Source organism: Carettochelys insculpta, chromosome 22, assembly GCF_033958435.1.
Source record: "Carettochelys insculpta isolate YL-2023 chromosome 22, ASM3395843v1, whole genome shotgun sequence".
Lineage (NCBI taxonomy): Eukaryota > Metazoa > Chordata > Testudines > Carettochelyidae > Carettochelys > Carettochelys insculpta.
Window position 1 is genome coordinate 6182085 of NC_134158.1, and position 18241 is coordinate 6200325.

General features: G+C 52.8%; 1 protein-coding gene across 1 annotated transcript; it reads right to left on the bottom strand.

Moving 5' to 3' along the window:
- Positions 1 to 469: 469 nt before the first annotated feature.
- LOC142024954 (killer cell lectin-like receptor subfamily B member 1B allele C) lies at positions 470 to 16886 on the bottom strand. The gene is made up of 6 exons (XM_075017336.1): positions 16810 to 16886; positions 8271 to 8360; positions 3716 to 3880; positions 2363 to 2517; positions 1240 to 1352; positions 470 to 661 (listed from the first exon to the last, which is right to left on the bottom strand). The coding sequence occupies exons 2-6, from the start codon at positions 8353 to 8355 to the stop codon at positions 538 to 540; spliced, it is 642 nt and encodes a 213-aa protein (XP_074873437.1). The 5' UTR covers positions 8356 to 8360; positions 16810 to 16886; the 3' UTR covers positions 470 to 537.
- Between the last annotated feature and the right edge of the window lie 1355 nt (positions 16887 to 18241).

The window sequence follows — 18241 nt, forward strand, 5'->3', positions numbered from 1 at the left end:
CCGTCGCTAGTGACCGGTAAATGATCCAGAGAGCCAGCTGGGCGGAGCTGTGTCAGGTCGCTGGCAGGGTGCAGACAATGGGTGGGGGGCCTGGAAGAGAGCTGAGAGCAGGACCTGTCACAGACGTTAAAGGAAATGAATGTGGGGTGGGAGCCCAGATCCCCAGCTGGTGTCTCAGTCCTGGATCTCGGCCGACTGCCGTGACCTGGGGATCTGGGACAGACTCCTCCCGCCCAGGCCTGGGGGTGGGGTGGGGTAGAGAGAAATTTCCCGAGGACTGAGCAGCGTGTTCCCCCCACGGCCTGGCCCAGCCCGGCCCTGCAGCGCTCTCCCACCCCTGCTGGGATGAGCAAAGCCAGAGCTGGGCTTGTTCTCCTCCAGGCTGAGGTGGGGCCGGGAGCCAGGACTCCTGGGTTCCATTGCTTCTTTGCCACCAGTTGTCCATGTGCTCCTGGGCCGGTCGGTGTCCGTGTGGGTTTCCCCAGGTGTGGCGAGGGGATAAAACACCTGTGCTGGGAGGTCTCCTCCGTACCCGGCTCACAGCAGGACGGCCTCTCGCTGGCAAACCCAATTAAACGCGGCGCCGCAGGTCTCAGAAAGAAGCTGATTCCCCTGCATCGTCCCACAGCTGCTCCCCTCGGCCTGGTCTGGCACCGGGAGCCTGCGGGACAAAGGCGAGGGCCTGTCAGCGCCTGTGTCTCCATCACACTCACTGCGTGACGGCTCTTCCCTGTGCTAAGGGGACCCCTGCCCATCCTGTCCCCTCCCCACCACTGCCAGACCCGGCCGGGGTCTGTAACAGCCTCTCCCCGCCCAGAGGCCAGGGCCGTGCTCCAGCCCCATCCTCCTGCTCCGTGGCTCCTCCCCACAGGCCTGTGCCCACACTGCCCCTCCTGGTCCCCTCCTGCCACTGGCTGCGCCATGTCTGCTCCCCACCCCAATCTCTGGGGGACCCCCAGGGCTCTGGCCTGGCCCCTTTGCTCCTCGCCCTCCACACCCCATCTCTGGGCCACCTCCCCAGGGCTCCAGCCGCCATCTCCGTGCTGGGGGATGCACGATCTCTCCCTGCCCCATGGCCCTGTCTGCCCCCACCCAGCCTCCCTCCCAGCCCCTCTCCTGGGGGTCCCAACATGGCCTGACACTGACCACGGCTCCCCTGCAGCTCTCGACCTTCCCCCAGACCTCCCCCAGCCCCTTGGCCCACAGCGGGGACGGAAAGCGACTGAGGGAACCACTCACAGGCTCTGATCCAGCCGGGAGCCATCCAGCCAGGTCCAGTTCTCCCCCGGGGAGGGGCGGGACAGTCCCACCCAGATCTGATCTCCGCGTTGGGTCAGGCTGAATAGGGACTCCTGCAGGGAGGGTGGGACAGGCAGCTGGGGGCCAGAACCTGCTCTCGGGCTCTGGTCTGGCACAGCCGAGTTGTCCACGACGTCAGCCCCAGCACCAGTGTCTGTCTGTCCCCCACCCCCAGACACACCCGTTATCCAGCCTCCTCCGGCTGGCTCCGGCCGCCCTCGGGTGTTTATCCACCGACCCTCGGCTGGGCCCCTCTCGCCACCCCCGCTCTGTGCCCTTCCCTCGGGCGCCCCCCACGTACATCTCTCACGTGGGCTCCCCACCCCCACAGCAATTTGGGCCCCAGGGCAGCACAGCCAGTGGCCCCGGCACACACACCCAACGCCTGCGTGGACACACACTGCCTGGCGCTGGGCGGTGCTGAGCCTGCGCTGGCTGGGCCCAGGGAGCACATCCCCCGGCAGAGGTGCTACACTGGCGGGGGGAGGGTTTTCCTGCACGGCCACCCTCAGGCACCGCCCCCATGGCTCCCACTGGCCAATGGGAGCTGCAGAGTCGGTGCTGGGTGTAGGCAGTGTGCAGAGACCCCCTGTCCCTGGCACCTTCCCAGGGCCACGGGGAGGTGCTGAGTGCTTCTGGGAGGGGCACAGAGCCAGGGTGGGCAGGCGCCTGGCTGAGCCCTGCTGCACTTCTAGGGCAACGGCTGGGACCCCGCACGAGGGACTTTCTCTATTGCCCCCTTGGCTCCCTGTCCATCCCCCGTTGCTGGGCCAGACACCCCCACTCGGCCCCTGCTCCTGCCGAGCTGTGCCAGGCACACCCAGCAGGGGCCGGCGCCGGCGTGTGCCCCTGGGCCTGCGTCCAGTGACTGGGTTTGGGAGCGTCAGAGACGGGCGGTGGGATTGGACACCACATTGTGGACAACCGATGGGAACAGGGAGTCCAAATCCCCCTGGCAGCTCTGAAACTCCCAGCCCTAAGGTGTGTCTAACGCGCCCCTGTGCTCTACCCAGGGCCCAGCCCAGCAGGGGCAGCTGCAGCAGGGTGTTACCGGCCCCTTTACCAGCTCCTCCTGGTCCTGGATCACCGGCAGCTGGGAGTCCCTCCGTGCGCAGTCGCTGCGGCTCTCGTTCCACGTTTTCAGTCCTTTGCCATCCCGGTAGCACTTGTCCCTGTGCAGCCGCCAGTCCATGGGGCAGAGTTTGCACCCAGAGCCCCCTGCAGCGAGACAGGCACCAGTGATGCTCTGAGAGCTCCAGGCCTCGTTCCCGGCTCCTCCTTTTCTGCCACTGGGGCAGAGCTGGGGAACAGAATGTGCCTGACCTGCTTTGTGCTCCCTGAAATCTGGGGCTGGGCCAGGCCCTGCCTGTCTCCTGGAGTCAGTTAGAGCAGAGTTGTGGCTGCTCTGCCTTATGCTTTGTTCCCATATTGAGCCCGGGAAGCAGAGAATAACCATAGTGCACTGCGCTCTAGCCACACCTCCATCTGCCCCCTCAAAATGAGGGCTGGAAGCAGGACAGGTGCAGAGCCTTAATCCCGGTCCCACACTGCCTGGAGGTTCCCCTCCAAAGCCGCACCTACCAAGGGGCTCTCTGCATCCATTGTTGAGGCCGTGTCACAGCATTAGTCTGGTCTAGAATTGGGGCTTTAGCAGCAATCTGGCTGGGAGTGAGAGAGAAGGCGGGGGTGGGGAGAACAGAGGAGGAGGAGGGATCCCAGGGATGGCTGGGAGTGGGAGGGGTGAATCCATGAGGCAGTCTCTCTGTTGGCTTCTGTCCTAGCTCTGCAGACATGAGGCAGTCCTGGTATTAGAGTGTTTAAAAACCCACCTAGAAACCAAGCAGTCCTGTAGCACCTTATTTATTAGGTGATGAGTTTTTGCAGGACAGACCCACTTCTTGAGATTATGGAGCAGAAGTGAGCAAAACAGGTGAATATGAAGCAAATACAAAGCAGGGAAGGGGGAAAAGGAGAAAAAAGGTGAGAGAGAAAAGAAAAAAATGGGCGGGAGCATCTATCACTGATAGGACCTCTGGGAAGAGTAATTTAAATTCAGTGGGATGGCTGCTTAATAACAATAACATGGTTAGTCTTTAAGGTGCTACAGGGCTGCTCTTTCGGTGTGTGTGTGGGTTTGTGTGTGAAGCTACAGACTAACCCAGCTACCCCTGAGATGTAAAACCCACCTGTGTGGTTCTCCCCTTGAGCAGTACCTGGCATAGCCACTAGATGTCTCTACCCCACACGCAGGCCCAGCCCAGCAGGAATGGATGAGGGGCCGGGGGCAAATTGGTGCAGCCAGCAGGGGTCAGCGTGTCCCGGCCCTACAGGACTCCCACGGCCTGGGACAGCAGCTGGGTTCCCACGGGCAGTTCCCAGGACGAGATTGGCTCAGAGACACATGAACTGGGGTTACCTGCTGGGCCGGGCTGGGCTGGGAGACACAGCTGGGATCGGACGCGCTCCAGGTGGGCGCTGCTGTCTGTTGTGCTCCCAGGGGCTGCCGCTGTATCTCTGCTGCTGGTTCCGTCACTCCCAGGGGCTGCTGAGTTCGGTCCCTTCTTAGACACCAAGGGGAACACTGCAAAGCAGCGTGGGCAGGGTGAGGGGACCGGTCAGTGTGACAGGGCCATGGGATGAAAGCACTGGCAGAGCCTCAAAGAGACATAGGGCCTGGCTAAAAGCCCGTTCAGCTTCATCTCCCCTGGCTCCCATGGGCTTTGGAGCAGCTGCAAAGGGCCATGATCTAAATGAGGGCCTGCCTTGAAAGTCAGTGGGGACTGGGTGCCTAAATCCCTTGGGCACAGTTGCAACCTGTATTGCATCTAAGTTACCCAGCCCCATCATTGCAGTACCAGAACACCACAGAGTCTGTGCTGGATTTAGCACGCCCTCCAGCCCTCCAAGAGGCAGGACAGGTCTGCAATCCCCATTGTACCGGCGGAGAAACCAAGGCAGATGAGGTGGTGAGGACCCAAGCTGGTTTCAGAGCTGGGGACTGACCACCTGAGCTGGCCCTCTGGAGCTTCAGCTGCAGTGTGGCCTATTCCTCTTCCCACTGCGTCACACCCCATTGAGGGGAGAGGCCAGGAGCCACGGGCCTGGGGTGTGAGATTGCCCAGGGAGCTGAGAGGCTGGTGTCAGGGTCACAGCATCTAGAATCAGAGGCTCTCTGCTGCTATGGAAGTTGGCTTAGTTAAAACAGGGCTCCCACCTCCACTCCAGCCCTCCCCGATACCAAGGTGAGGGGCACAGCCTGGCTGTCGCAGGGTTTTTCTGGTCCTGTCATTCCTGTCTGTGTCCTTGACCCACAGGCCTTGTAATGCAGGTCATGGGGATGGTATAATAAAGGGATTTAGGCACTTAAATTTTCCAAGCCCCAAGTGGGGTTTTCAGAAGCTCTCATCTCAGATACCCAACCACACTTGGGTGCCTAATTCTCTTTGGTGGAGTGAAACCCACTGGAGAACCTAGGCCTTAGGCTCCCCATTCCCATTTAATTCAACAGGAGTTAGGTCCCCACTGGGTTATTTTTAGGCACCAAGCTGCATTCTTAAGTGCCTAAGCCCCTGTGGTATTCCAGCCTTGAGGGATCAGCACAAGATCACAAAGGGAATTGGTGACAGAACTGATACCATTGACTGTCTCTTGCTGTGTGTCTGTGCATTGCCCCACACAACGGGGGCCCTGATCTCAGCTGAGGCAGGGACTCTTCTCTCGCTGTGTGTGTCTGTGCAGCACCTGGCCCGACGGGGCCCTGATCTCAGCCGGGGCAGGGACTGTCTCTCGCTGTGTGTCTGTGCAGCGCCCGGCCCAACGGGGCCCTGATCTCAGCTGGGGCAGGGACTGTCTCTCGCCGTGTGTCTGTGCAGCGCCCGGCCCAACGGGGCCCTGATCTCAGCCAGGGCAGGGACTGTCTCTCGCTGTGTCTGTGCAGCGCCCGGCCCAACGGGGCCCTGATCTCAGCCGGGGCAGGGACTGTCTCTCGCTGTGTGTCTGTGCAGTGCCCGGCCCAACGGGGCCCTGATCTCAGCTGGGGCAGGGACTGTCTCTCGCCGTGTGTCTGTGCAGAGCCCGGCCCGACGGGGCCCTGATCTCAGCCGGGGCAGGGACTGTCTCTCGCTGTGTGTCTGTGCAGCGCCCAGCCCAACGGGGCCCTGATCTCAGCTGGGGCAGGGACTGTCTCTCGCCGTGTGTCTGTGCAGCGCCCGGCCCAACGGGGCCCTGATCTCAGCTGGGGCAGGGACTGTCTCTCGCTGTGTCTGTGCAGCGCCCGGCCCGACAGGGCCCTGATCTCAGCCGGGGCAGGGACTGTCTCTCGCTGTGTGTCTGTGCAGCGCCCGGCCCAACGGGGCCCTGATCTCAGCCGGGGCAGGGACTGTCTCTTGCTGTGTCTGTGCAGCGCCCGGCCCAACGGGGCCCTGATCTCAGCTGGGGCAGGGACTGTCTCTCGCCGTGTGTCTGTGCAGCGCCCGGCCCAACGGGGCCCTGATCTCAGCCGGGGCAGGGACTGTCTCTCGCTGTGTGTCTGTGCAGCGCCCGGCCCAACGGGGCCCTGATCTCAGCCGGGGCAGGGACTGTCTCTCGCCGTGTGTCTGTGCAGCACCCGGCCCAACGGGGCCCTGATCTCAGCCGGGGCAGGGACTGTCTCTCGCCGTGTGTCTGTGCAGCGCCCGGCCCAACGGGGCCCTGATCTCAGCCGGGGCAGGGACTGTCTCTCGCTGTGTGTCTGTGCAGCGCCCGGCCCAACGGGGCCCTGATCTCAGGTGAGTTTACTAGTACAGTGTTAATAAAACTTTCCATTGACATAGATGACCTTTGTAGTTGATTCAGCTGCTCACTGCCCAGTCTATTGTCAGAACAGCTCCTGTTCTCATTTCACTTCTTCTCCTGTACCACAAAGGGAAACCAGCAGCTTTTCCCCTACTGCCCAAGTAAACAAGATTATAAACAGGGATAGAGCAGTAACTGTCATCTTTTACCCAGAGCCCAACTGGTTCTGTACAGCCCAGCACAGACGTATCCTAGGCTGCAGAGAGGCAGCAGGCCATAGCCCTTGGAATAGCCTTTCAGTATTGTAATTGCTACTACCCTAGCTGAGCTGAGGTTCCCCTTGTGTCAGGCGCGGCACACACACAGTGAGAGACAGCCCCTCTCATTCTCCTACCAACTCCACAGCTTTTCAAATTTTGAGAGTTTGAAAGTTAGGGGTGTTCTGAATGTTGAAAAGAGGGAGCTGGTTTTTTAAAATATGTCCATTAATGTTCTCCCTTATTTTTAACCAGTTCTAACGTAGGCCTGGTTCCAACGGTTGTGGTTCTAATGGTTCCAAGGTTGTCATGCCAAGGGCAGTTGTGGGGATAAACTCCCATAGCCTATAAAATTCCCTCAATGGCGCGCGTCTCAAAAAGCCTCTGACAACCACGTCCAGCTCCTGGCCTTCTCATGCGGCTAAGTTTTTAAGCCTGGCAGAACTGTTTCTACTGACAGGAGAAGGGGCAAAAGGTGGCTCACCAATGCCTTAAAACCGGTTGCTTCGGGCAGGTGAGGCTCGTTAGCCCTGGTCGGTCGCTCACCTAGAAGAAGGTAAACTCTGATTTCAAAGCCCCGCTGCCTTGCGGTCACACCCAGCCTAGGGAAAGGCTTCGGGAGTTAACCCTGAGGAAAAATCTGGAGTTGGAGACCCGAAGGCAGCCTGATGCTACTTTTGACATCTTCCTGGCAACTCCTGCGGTGCTGCTGATTCCAAACCGTACCGGCTCGCCGTTCCTTTGGATTCATCAGCAACATGGAGGGGGGGATCCGCTACATGGGCAACAGCTCATCCTCCATACAAAATTTGCCTGGGCATGTGCCCTGGAGAGGACACTCCAGCTTCGCCTCACAGCATCGGCCTAGACGCTGCTATAGATCCAACCCTGGGTGCAACAACACACCATAGTCCTCCAGGACTGATGGATGCCTGTATGCCTGGATCTATCTAGTTACACAGATTGAAACTCTCTAATCCAGATCTCTCTCATCCAGCAAACTCCGTAATCTGGCATGATTGTAATTAGCCGGACGACTGCTTACCAAGTTTTCCACATTCCATAAAGTTGTTTCCAGCCACCAGCCCTGGCTCTCAGTGTTCTGGGCTGTTATTTAGCTGTAATTTACTCCTAAATGTCTTCTGGGAGCTGTGATGGGGTTCAGGGGTCCCCATGCACTGCACCATGGCCGCAGGCAGGAGTGACTCTCACTCAGCAGGTAGAATAGAAAGTTTATTAGGCAACAGAGGCCCAGTTTCTCACAGAAGAGTCAGTGCAGCAATCAGAGACAGTCATTCCAACCCGTCCCGGGGAGAGGAGCCCGAGGGGTGCCCCTCTGGGGTGAAGCTTCCCCCCTCGCCCAGCTGGCTGCCTTCCAGCTCCCTCTCCTCTCCAGCTTCTAACTGCCCCCTCCGATTCAAACCCAGCTTGGCTCCTCCCTCCTCTTTGTTCAGGGCAGGGGTGTTACCTGCCAGCCCAGGTTATAGCCCCAGGGTCATCCTTAGCCACTGGGAGCTGCTCTGCTTGTCTCACACACATCCAGCCTGAGTCTCACACATGCACTCCCCCCACTCCATCACAGGAGCGCAGTGAGCAGTGGAAGTGTTGGTAATGTTCTAGAGAATATTGATCTCCCATGGTCCAGCAAATTCTCTCATGCACCTTCCGTCAGGTCCCGAGGATGCCAGATGAGAGAGGTCCAACCTGTACATCCACCCCCATGCGTGTACATCCACCCCCATGCGTGTACATCCACCCCCATGCGTGCCTTTCTACCTACCTACTTATTTTTACTCTCTGTCACAGTCAAGCTCGTTGGGGAATCAAAGAAGTGCACCAGCTAGCGGGAGGGCTCCACAATGGGATTCTGGAGGGACAGGACAATCTGTGCTAATCGCTGACTGACGCACACAAATAAACATGCTGACATCAGCTACTCACCCCCCAGCGCTATCACAGCAATCATCAGGAGAATATTGCCAATCCATCCGGCCCACAGTGCTGTCCGGTGCCACTGAGGACACATGGGACCTGTAGGAACCACCATCTGGTGAGAAACTTTTTGGATTTGTTGTATGAAAGATTGTTGCAAAGAAAAATAGAGCCCTGAGTTTACAGTGTGGTCAGAATCTTAATTCTTTACGGAGTTTATTACAGTTGTGTGTCCTATATGCTCACCTGCTCTTCTTGTTTTCCTTTGTAGACCAGTCTGGGATGGCTGGAGAGCAACCTGAGTTTTTGTAAACCCAACAGGGGTGAAATTTTGTCCATTTTCTTGAAACTGTTTTTTTTTTTTAATTAAAATAACTTTTTCTCAATATTGCAGATTTCCCACATTTTAAAATTAAACATTTTTTATTCTATTATATTTCTTCGTTCTTCAGGTTCTCTTTCAATATGACTCCATTATTCTGATTTATTGTTGATTGCGTTCATTAAGTCAGAGAGGTGGCCGTGTTAGTCTGTGTCTTCAAGAACAACAAGAAGTCCTGTGGCACCTTATAGACTAACATATTTTGGAGCATAAGCTTTCATGGGCAAAGACCCACTTTAGCTTATGCTCCAAAATATCTGTTAGTCTACAAGTTGCCCCAGGACTTCTTGTGTTCATTAAGTATCTCATAAATCTGCATACTGTGGCAGTCACACGCAAGCCAATGGCAAAGTCCAGGAGGAAAGAGACACTAGTTGGCAAGTTAGCAGCTGCATGTACAGCTCAGACAAGATCTGATCCCGGCAGTTCTACAGTCTCAAGACCAAACTATGAACGTTCAACTCAAATGTTATTTCCACTTTAATGCCTAGATGTAACCACTGGTATCCACCAAAGGCATGGACGGATGTCTAAAGCCTCAGAAAATGACTAGACATTAAATGGAATGGATGAATGAATAACAACTGCCATGATCTTGTCAGCAAGTCCAACAACATCTGATCTCTGAAGTTATCCAGAAGGAAAACTGGAAAGATCTGGGATGCATTTTCTTTGTCCGTTGTTGGAAGGCGGGACAGTGGGCCAAATGGACCATTGGTCTGACCCTGCATGGCTGCTCCATTCTTCCATCAGCCATGGGCAACTAAAGGAATATGGAAAAGGGGCTTAGCAAAGACACCCTCCATCAAATACCTGTGTGTGAGGGAGAGAGAGAGAACCTAAGGAACATGACACAGAAGACAGGTAGAGAGAGGCTCAGGTTACCCAGAGATGGGCACAGAAAGGATTCAGCATTGCTATTTGTTTTCCCGGATTTGTTTTTCCTCAAATGTTTCCCACATTTTTGGAGGGGCTGGAAACTTTTTTTTGTAAACACCTTCAGTTAGGCGATTTCTGTTTACGTTGTCCAGGTTCATTTACTATGGTGCATGGCTGAAAACTTGATTGGTCAGCTTAGCCACATGGCATTGAAAGAGGCTCATTTTAAACAATCTTGAAGTCATAGAATCATGGAAAAGTAGGGCTTGGAGGGACCACAAGAAACCATCCAGGCCACCTTCCTCCTCCCTCACTCCATGCTGAGCCAGGACCACGTTCACCTGGACTGTCCTTGACTGGTCTTTGTTTAAGCTAGTCTTCAAAACTTCCAAACTTCTAATGACTGTGATTCCACAGCCTCCCTTGCTAACCCCTTTCAGTGCCTATCTTCAGAGTCAGGCCAGGTCTACACTAGGAGGTAAAATCAATTTCAGTCCAATTGTGAGAATTGTGTGGCTGGATTCAACGTGTCTAAAGTTGATTTTTCACACTGCAGAAAGTTGATGGGAAAAACTCTCCTGTCAACTTTCCTTATTCCTAGCGGGGAGGCAGGAGTACAGGCGCCAGCATAGGAAGCCCATAAGTTAAATTTAGGGGGTCCCTACGAGGCATGCTAAATTGATCTCTGGAAGATGTACCACCGTCAATTTTTTCCGGTAGAGAAGATGTACCCTTGGAAAGTTTCCCCTGTAGTCTAACTTAATGCTCCCCTGCTGCAAATTAAGCTGATTATTGTTTATCTTATTTTCAGAGGCCCTGGAGAACAATTGATCAACAACCTCAGGGTACGTCTACACTACGGAGAAGATCGACCCAGTCAGGGTCGATCTTCCAGAGTTCGCTTTTAAGCACCTAGTAGAAACACACAAAATTTAACTATCTGGGATTAACAGTTGACCCATGTATTCCTCGATAGTGCAAGGAGGAAGTGAGGTCAATGGGAAAGTTTCTCCCGTCGACCTCTCTCTGTGTAGAAGGCCAGGTAAGTTGATTGCAGATAAGTCAATATAAGCTCTCTAATTGCTGTACCTAGAATTGTGTATCTTCAATCAATTTATCTGTCTAGTGCAGACCAAGCCTCACAGTGAAAAACTAGTATCATGTTCCCCCTCGGATGTTTCTTTTCTAGCTTAAACATACCCAGTACTTTGAAGCTCCCCTCATATGTCATGTTTTCTAAACCTCTTCTAAATATCTTTCTGTCCTGACATCAAGACCTCTCCCCATTTCAAAATGACGATGTTTGACAGCAAAAAATGGTGATTAAAGAGCTTGCAAGGAACAGGTGCAAGAATAAAAATACCAGCCTCTTTTCACAAGCCAGTTGAGGTAACCACAATCCACCCCACAGAAGGCAAGGCCGGAAAGGACTGTTCTGATTATTTTGTCTGACTTCCTGTAACATGCAGACCAGAGTGCCGTCTCAAAAATGTTCCTAGAGCAAAGCTTGTTGACAAAACGCCCACAGTTGATTTAAAACTTATCAGTGATGGTGAATCCACCAGGAGCCTGCGTAAATTGTTCCAGTGCTTAATTATTCTCACCGCTAAAACTTTATACTTCGGCCAGGTCCACACTAGACCTTAAAGTTGGTTGTAGGTATGCAGTTCTAGCTATGGCTATTGAGTAGCTGGAATCAACTAAGCTACAATTGATTTACCTGGCCATCCTCACTCAGGGAAGTCAATAGGAGAAACTCTCTCGTCAACATCCCTTATTCCTCACGAGATTAGGGAGTACAGAGATCGACTGCCAACCCCAGATAGTTTGATTTACGCATCCCCACTAGGCATGTGAAATCCAACCCTGGAACATAGAGTAGTGAAGACATATCCTTTTGTCTCCAGTTTGAAGCTGTCTAGCTTCAACGTCCAGCTATTGGATCATGTCAGCTCGGTTTCTGCTAGCCGTTAGTAAATATTTGTTCCTCACCTACGTGTTTATGGACAGTGATCAAGTCACCCCATGATCTTCTCTTGCTAAGCTGCATGGACGGAGCTCTTTGAGCCTGTCATTATAAGGATTTCTGACTTTTAATCATTTTCAGAGCTCTTCTCTGACCCCTCTCCCATTTATCAGGCACCAGAACAGGACTTAGGATTCCAGCCAAGTTTGCCCCAGTGCCAAAAGCGAGGCAATATAACCTCTTTGTTCCTACGCACACTTCCCCTTTGATGCCTCATGTTTAGCTGATGGCCTGTCATGACTCCTAAATCTCTGGGTGGCTGCTTCCCAAGAGAGAGTCCCCCACCTGCACAAGTGGTCTGCATGCATTGTTCCCATATGTGACGCAGATGGGGGCACACAGGGGGGGTCTCATGCAACACTGTCATGCCCCCACCCCCACACTCAGCATCAGTGCCACACCACATCGGATGAGCACAGGGGCACTCCTGCCCCTGCCCCGCATCGGCACTGCTTGAAAGCACGATGCCTAGGCTGCACCATGCCAGGGGAGAGGGACGTTGCCTCCGCACACACCAGAAGTGGTGCAGCACTTCTATGGGGAGCGGCAGGCAAGGGTGCAGCAGGGGTGGGAAGAAGGCAGGGCCTGGGTGGAGCATGGCCATGAGGGGAGGAGTATGGCCAGGGCAGGAGCAGGAGGGGCGGGGCATGGTGGATAAAGGAGGGGGCAGGGGAGAAGCTGGGGCAGGAGTGGAGGGGAATGGTGGGCAAGGGGTGGGGCTTGGGCAGGGAGGGGGCAGAGCAGAGGCACTTGGCTGATTGCCCCCCCCCACCATCCCCACCTGGTCACCTGTTGGTTCCCTTTGGATTCAGTCATGTCCATTAGGGCCCAGTTCAGCAAAACAGCCTCTGTCAGCAAAGAACTTGGATGTGGGTTTAACTTTAACAATGTGCCCTGGTCCCCTGGACTGTAATGGGCTTAGGGAAGTGGTTAAAGAGAGACACATGCATGACAGGGAGAAGATTGTGCAGCGATGGACGAGATATTGCACCGAGCTATACAAGGCACAGGTGGACCTGAGTGTGTCAGAGAGACTGACTGAAGAATTGAAAGAGATAATTCCCCCGAGCATCAAGAGTGAGACCGATATTTTGAAGGAGGAAGTAGAAAAAGCAGTGAAATGACTAAAGAACAACAAGAGCCCTGGAAATGATAAGATCATGGGAGTGATGATCAAATATGGCATAGAAAGCATAATTCAGGAAATACACCGACTATGTAACATAGCATGGAAAGAAGGGAAGGTGTCTAAGGAATGGACAAGATCTGTGCTAGTGACAATACCCAAGAAAGGAAGTACATTGGAGTGCAAGAACTACAGAACAATAGCCCTAAAAAGTCATCTAGGTAAGGTGCTGATGATGAAACTGACTGAGAGATTAAGATCGCAGATAGAAGAACATATAGCAGACAAGCAAGCGGGGTTCAGAAAAGATAGAAGTACCATACAGCAGATATTGGCACTAAGACTGATAGCAGAGAAAGCTCAACGAAAGAACAAGAACATATACACTTGCTTTGTCGATTTTCAAAAGGCATTTGACAATATAGATCAGAAAGTGGCTTGGGCGGTGTTGGAGTCATAGGGAGTGGATAGCAGACTGATACCGTTGTTGAAAGATATCTGTGATAATGCAGAGGCAGTGGTGAGACCATGCGGGGAGTTGGGAAGTTGGTTTAAAACAAGTAGAGGTACCAGACAAGGAGATCCAATATCGCCATGTATCTTCATCGCACATCTGGAGAGAGCGATGGACAAGATCAAGGAAGAGGTAAAAAAAGAAAAAGAATTAACAACTTGAGGTTCGTGGATGATATAGTTATCATTGAGGAAGATCATAGAATCACAGAATACCAGGACTGGAGGGGACCTCGAGAAGCCATCGAGTCCAGCCCCCTGCCCTAATGGCAGGACCAAGTATTGGCTAAACCATCCCTGATAGACATCTATCTAACCTGTTCTTAAATATCTCCAGTGATGGAGATTCCACAACCTCCCTTGGCAATTTATTCCACTGTTTGACCACCCTGACAGTTAGGAACTTTTTCCTAATGCCCAACCTAAATCTCCCTTGCTGCAGTTTAAGTCCATTGCCCTTGTTCTATCCTCAGAGGCCGAAAAGAACAAGTTTCCTCCCTCCTCCTTATGACACTCTTTTAGATACCTGAAAACCGCTATCATGTCCCCCCTCAATCTTCTCTTTTCCAAGCTGAACAAGCCCAATTCTTTCATCCTTTCTTCATAGGTCACATTCTCTAGCCCTTTAATAACTCTTGTCGCTCTTTTCTAGACCCTCTCTAATTTCTCCACATCTTTCGTGAACTGTGGTGCCTAGAACTGGACACAATACTCCAGCTGAGGCCTAACCAGCGCAGAGTAGAGCGGAAGAATGACTTCTCGTGTCTTGTTCACAACACACCTGTTGATGCATCCCAGAATCATGTTTGCTTTTTTTGCAACAGCACTGTTGACTCATATTTAGCTTGTGGTCCACTATAACCTCTAGATCCCTTTCTGCTGTAGTCATTCCTAGACAGTCTCTCCCCATTCTGTATGTGTGAAACTGATTGTTCCTTCCCAAATAGAGCACTTTGCATTTGTCCTTATTAAACTTCATCCTGTTTACCTCAGACCATTTCTTCAATTTATCCAGATCATTTTGAATTATGACCCTATCCTCCAAAGCAGTTGCAACGCCCCCCCCCAGCTTGGTATCATCTGCAAACATAACAAGCGCACTTTCTATGCCAATATCTAAATCGTTGATGAAGATATTGAACAGAACTGGTCCTAAAACAGACCCCTGAAGAACCCCACTTGTTATACTTTTCCAGCAGGAATGAGAACCATTAAGAACTACTCTCTGAGCATGGTTATCAAGCCAGTTATGCATCCACCTTATAGTAGCCTCATAGTAGCTTCATATAGTAGCCTCACGTTATAGAAGCAAGCGAAAACGGTGCGGGTGTTAAATGAAGAAGGGAAGCGGTACGGACTGATTATGAACATTGATAAAACAAAAGCAATGGTATTTGGAGATAAGGAAATAAGAAGAAAGATCAGTGTCGATGGTATTGAACTAGAAAATGCAGAGAAGTTCACATATCTGGGGAGGGGAGCAACATAACGTATGATCTAGACTGTAAGAAGGAAATAGAGACTAGAATAGCAAATGCAAGAGCAAGTTTGAAGGTGATGGATAAGATCTGGAAAAGCAAAGCAATTAGCTTAAGAATGAAGCTGAGTGTCTTGAAAATGTGTGTATTCAGCAGCATATTGTACAGATGTGAGACATGGGTGATAACGAAAGATTTGAAAAGAAGAATATTGGCGTTTGAAAGGAGTTCTTATGAAAGATTTTGAGAATAGGATGGAAGCAGAAGGTCACCAATGAGGAATTACATAGGAAGATGCAGTAGAAAGAAAACCTGCTGCAGAAGGTTATAAAACGGAAGCTGCAACTATTTGGACATATTTGCAGAATGAACAATGAACAAATAATCAAGACCTTGGTACTGGGCATAATGGACGGTTTGAATAGGAGAGGCAGACCCCACAGAGAATGGATAGATGATGTCGTAGATTGGTGCGGAGCTGGTCTACAGAAACTAAACCACTCTGCAGTGGATAGGGAAAGATGGAAGGAAACAGTGAGAGAGGCGTCAGACACCAACATGCGCTGAGCCCACGGTTCTTGATGATGATGATGATGGTGGTGATGATGATGACACGCATGACCTGTTTTGTCAAACTGGGGCCTTACAGCGTGAGGAAGCACAATTCTAACCAAAGGTGGAAGGTCTGTAGGTGAAACTCTCTGGCCTGGGGTATGCAGGTGGCCAGTTGTGACAATCAGAACAACACTTACAGATGTGCAACGTCTGTGTCACAGTTACCTAGAGAGAGACATGCCCTGCCCTGAAGGTGCTGGGTGCATGGGCTGAAATGCCCTCCCCTCCCTGCAGAGAACCACTCTAAAGCCTAGAGGCCACTTAAGTCCTATTGTGCATACCATAAATTGGACATTGGCCTTTTGTGCTGAGCCCTCCACAGAGGTAGGATGGTGGGGAGAGGAAACAGTAGCTTCAAGATAGCCACTGTGAAGTCCCAGCTGTCCAGAGTGAGCTGAGAACTGTCACTTTCTTGAAGGGTTTCTCAGGAAATGTGTTGATGCTGCACTTTGCAGCAAGCATGTGTAGCACAAGTGCTAGCCTGGGGCTTGTGAGCCCAGGCGTCTCCAAAACAGCTTCATGTGCCACTTCATGTGCCCAGCAGCCCTGGGATTGCTCTCATTTATGGACATTCCAGAGCAACTTGGATTATGGTGGGTGACCATCCGTCCCGTATTGGTTGGGACAGTCCCGTATTTGAGACGCCAAAAAGGCGTCCCGACTTTTATTTTAAAAGGGATGAATTGCGCCATATTGGACTGTCCCCACCCCTGAGGAAGCATGGGCAGCTGCAGCTTCCCCAGAGCTCCCAGGGAGCACCAGCAGCTGCTGCCCCGGGCTTGGAGGAGCAACCCCTTCCCCCCATCCCATATTTGCACAAGCCCTTAGGCAAAGACAGCCACTGACTCAAAGAGCTGGCAGGAGGGTGAACAGAGATGTATGGCAACTACTCCATGGTGGAGCCAGGCCTAGACCACCTGGAGTCAGCTGCTAACCCCTGCTGCCCCAATAGCACTGAGGGTTCATATAGCGCCTGCAGCTGGTCCCCCTCCAGGCAGGTGTCTGAGCTGTTTTTAATCCTTTCCAATTCCCCAGTAGCCTGGATCCATCCCTGGGAGGCAGGTGGACTTGAACCTGGGATGTCTGGAGCTCAGTGCAGAAGCCTCTACAGCTTGAGCTGAAAACCAGCTGGCTCTCAGCTTTCTTTCTGCGAGTTGTGCCACTGTGTAGTGCCACTACATGGGACAGCAAACCACACCCCCTAAGTGTGTGAGTTACACATCTACCATTCCACCAGCCAGAGTTCAGTGGCCCACCGCTGGGGAAGTGCTTCCTCATGCACCCTCCTGAAGGGGCGAGTGAGTGTCTGGGCTTCCCCTTTCCACCCCAGGCTTCTGCACTGACAGACCTGCACTCACCAGTGAGCTGTGACCGAGAGCTGATCAGAAGTATCCCTGCCACTCCCCAGAGGCCAGAGCGTCACCCCCGGCATGGCCCTGCTCTGGAGCAGGCATTGAAAGCAACGGGCTGCCCAGCAAAACCCACCCTAGGGTTTAAAATGCACCGTCTGGGAAATAAGAGCCACTTACCAGGGGGCTCAGCAGAAAGGGGCTTCCTAGAGCCAGGAGAGCCAGAGGGGATGTTCAGCTCCACATAGGTTACGTTGTCTGCCATGGTGCGAGCAGCTGAGGTGAGCCCACAGTGTGCGTGCTGGCTGTGATCGCAGGGCAGCCGGCAGCGTGAATGTGCACGAAAATGACCTCAATCCAACATCAGGAAGTGTCGCCTCTCAGAGAGCTGAATTCCACTCCTCTCACATGTGACTGCAAAGGGTCCCTTCAGAGCGAGCTTGTGCAACCCTGAACCCGTGTCTCTGGCCTGGAAATGCAGAGACGAGAGCAGTCTTGGGGACAAGGCTTTGAAATAGCTTTAAGGGGACGGCTCTAGGGACTAGTCCCAAGGGCTAAGCTAGGCTACATAAACCTGGCCTTTATCTCAGTTCTGTCCTGCTGTGTGAATTGGCTTCCCCCACCACACATCTGGTCCCCCTCTGTTTAGATTGTGAACTTTTTGTGGCATGGCCTCCCTGTGTGTCTGTGCAGCACCTGGCACAATGGGGCCCTGATCTCTGCTGGGGCTCAACAGCCATTGTAAATGCCTCTGAAGGTCTGGCCCTAGTGACTTTGCAAGGTCACAAAATAAATTCCTGGCATAACTTTGTAACCCAGATCTCCTGGGTCCCCATCCAGTGCATTCACCAGAAAACCATCTGCTGTTCTCCTCCTCTCACCAGTTGAGAGCATTCGTTCTGCCTGGCAATGATCTGCTCAATGCCTCTGTTGGGCCTGGCGTGTGTTTGATGTAAGGGGTACTGTGATGCAGCATCAGAATGGATCCATACCACTGCCGTGGTTCAAAGAGTTCAGCAATGGGGCTAATGGAGGAACTAACTGGCCAGCCTAGTTATTGCCTGAAGTCATGCATGCTCTGTTTTGCAAGAGAGGCCTCAGCACACATCGGAAAATATTAGTGTGAGACCACAACCGGCCAGTGGTGTTGTTTGACAGTTATTAACAAGTCACTAGGTGCTAGGGGCAGATCTCAAACTGCTCTGAATCTGTTCTAGCTCTGGTGACTGTACATCCTGTTCTGGCAGGAATCATCCTCTGTATAGTCCTGTCGTGGCTGTCCAAACTTTTCTGGCAGAAGTGGGCGTTTGTCCCCTTTTGTGAGAGAGAAGAAAATGGGTGGGAAGGAACGTGCAGTAACGCCAGCCCCACATGGGGGAGGAGGGGGATGAAAGCGGGCAAAGGTTGGCCTTATGCAGGAGGATGGGAGCAGGAGGCTCGTCTCATGTGGTGCCCCATTTTCATTTTCGTAAAATCATAGAATCCTAGGGCTGGAAGGGACCTCAGGAGATCAGCTAGTCCAGGCCCCTGCCCGAAGCAGGATCAACCCCAACTAAATCATCCCAGGCAGGGCTTTGACAAGCCGGGATTTAAAAACCTCTAGGGATGAGGA

What these genes read in the sequence shown, in the direction of transcription:
- LOC142024954 (XM_075017336.1), bottom strand. Translation starts at nt 8,355, where the DNA reads ATGTGTCCTCAGTGGCACCGGACAGCACTGTGGGCCGGATGGATTGGC. An exon ending in TGCTGTGATAGCGCTGGGGG is followed by an intron (nt 3,881 to 8,270) that starts GTGAGTAGCTGA and finishes GCTGCTTTGCAG; the next exon opens with TGTTCCCCTTGGTGTCTAAG. An exon ending in TCCCGGCTGGATCAGAGCCT is followed by an intron (nt 662 to 1,239) that starts GTGAGTGGTTCC and finishes TTTGTCCCGCAG; the next exon opens with GCTCCCGGTGCCAGACCAGG.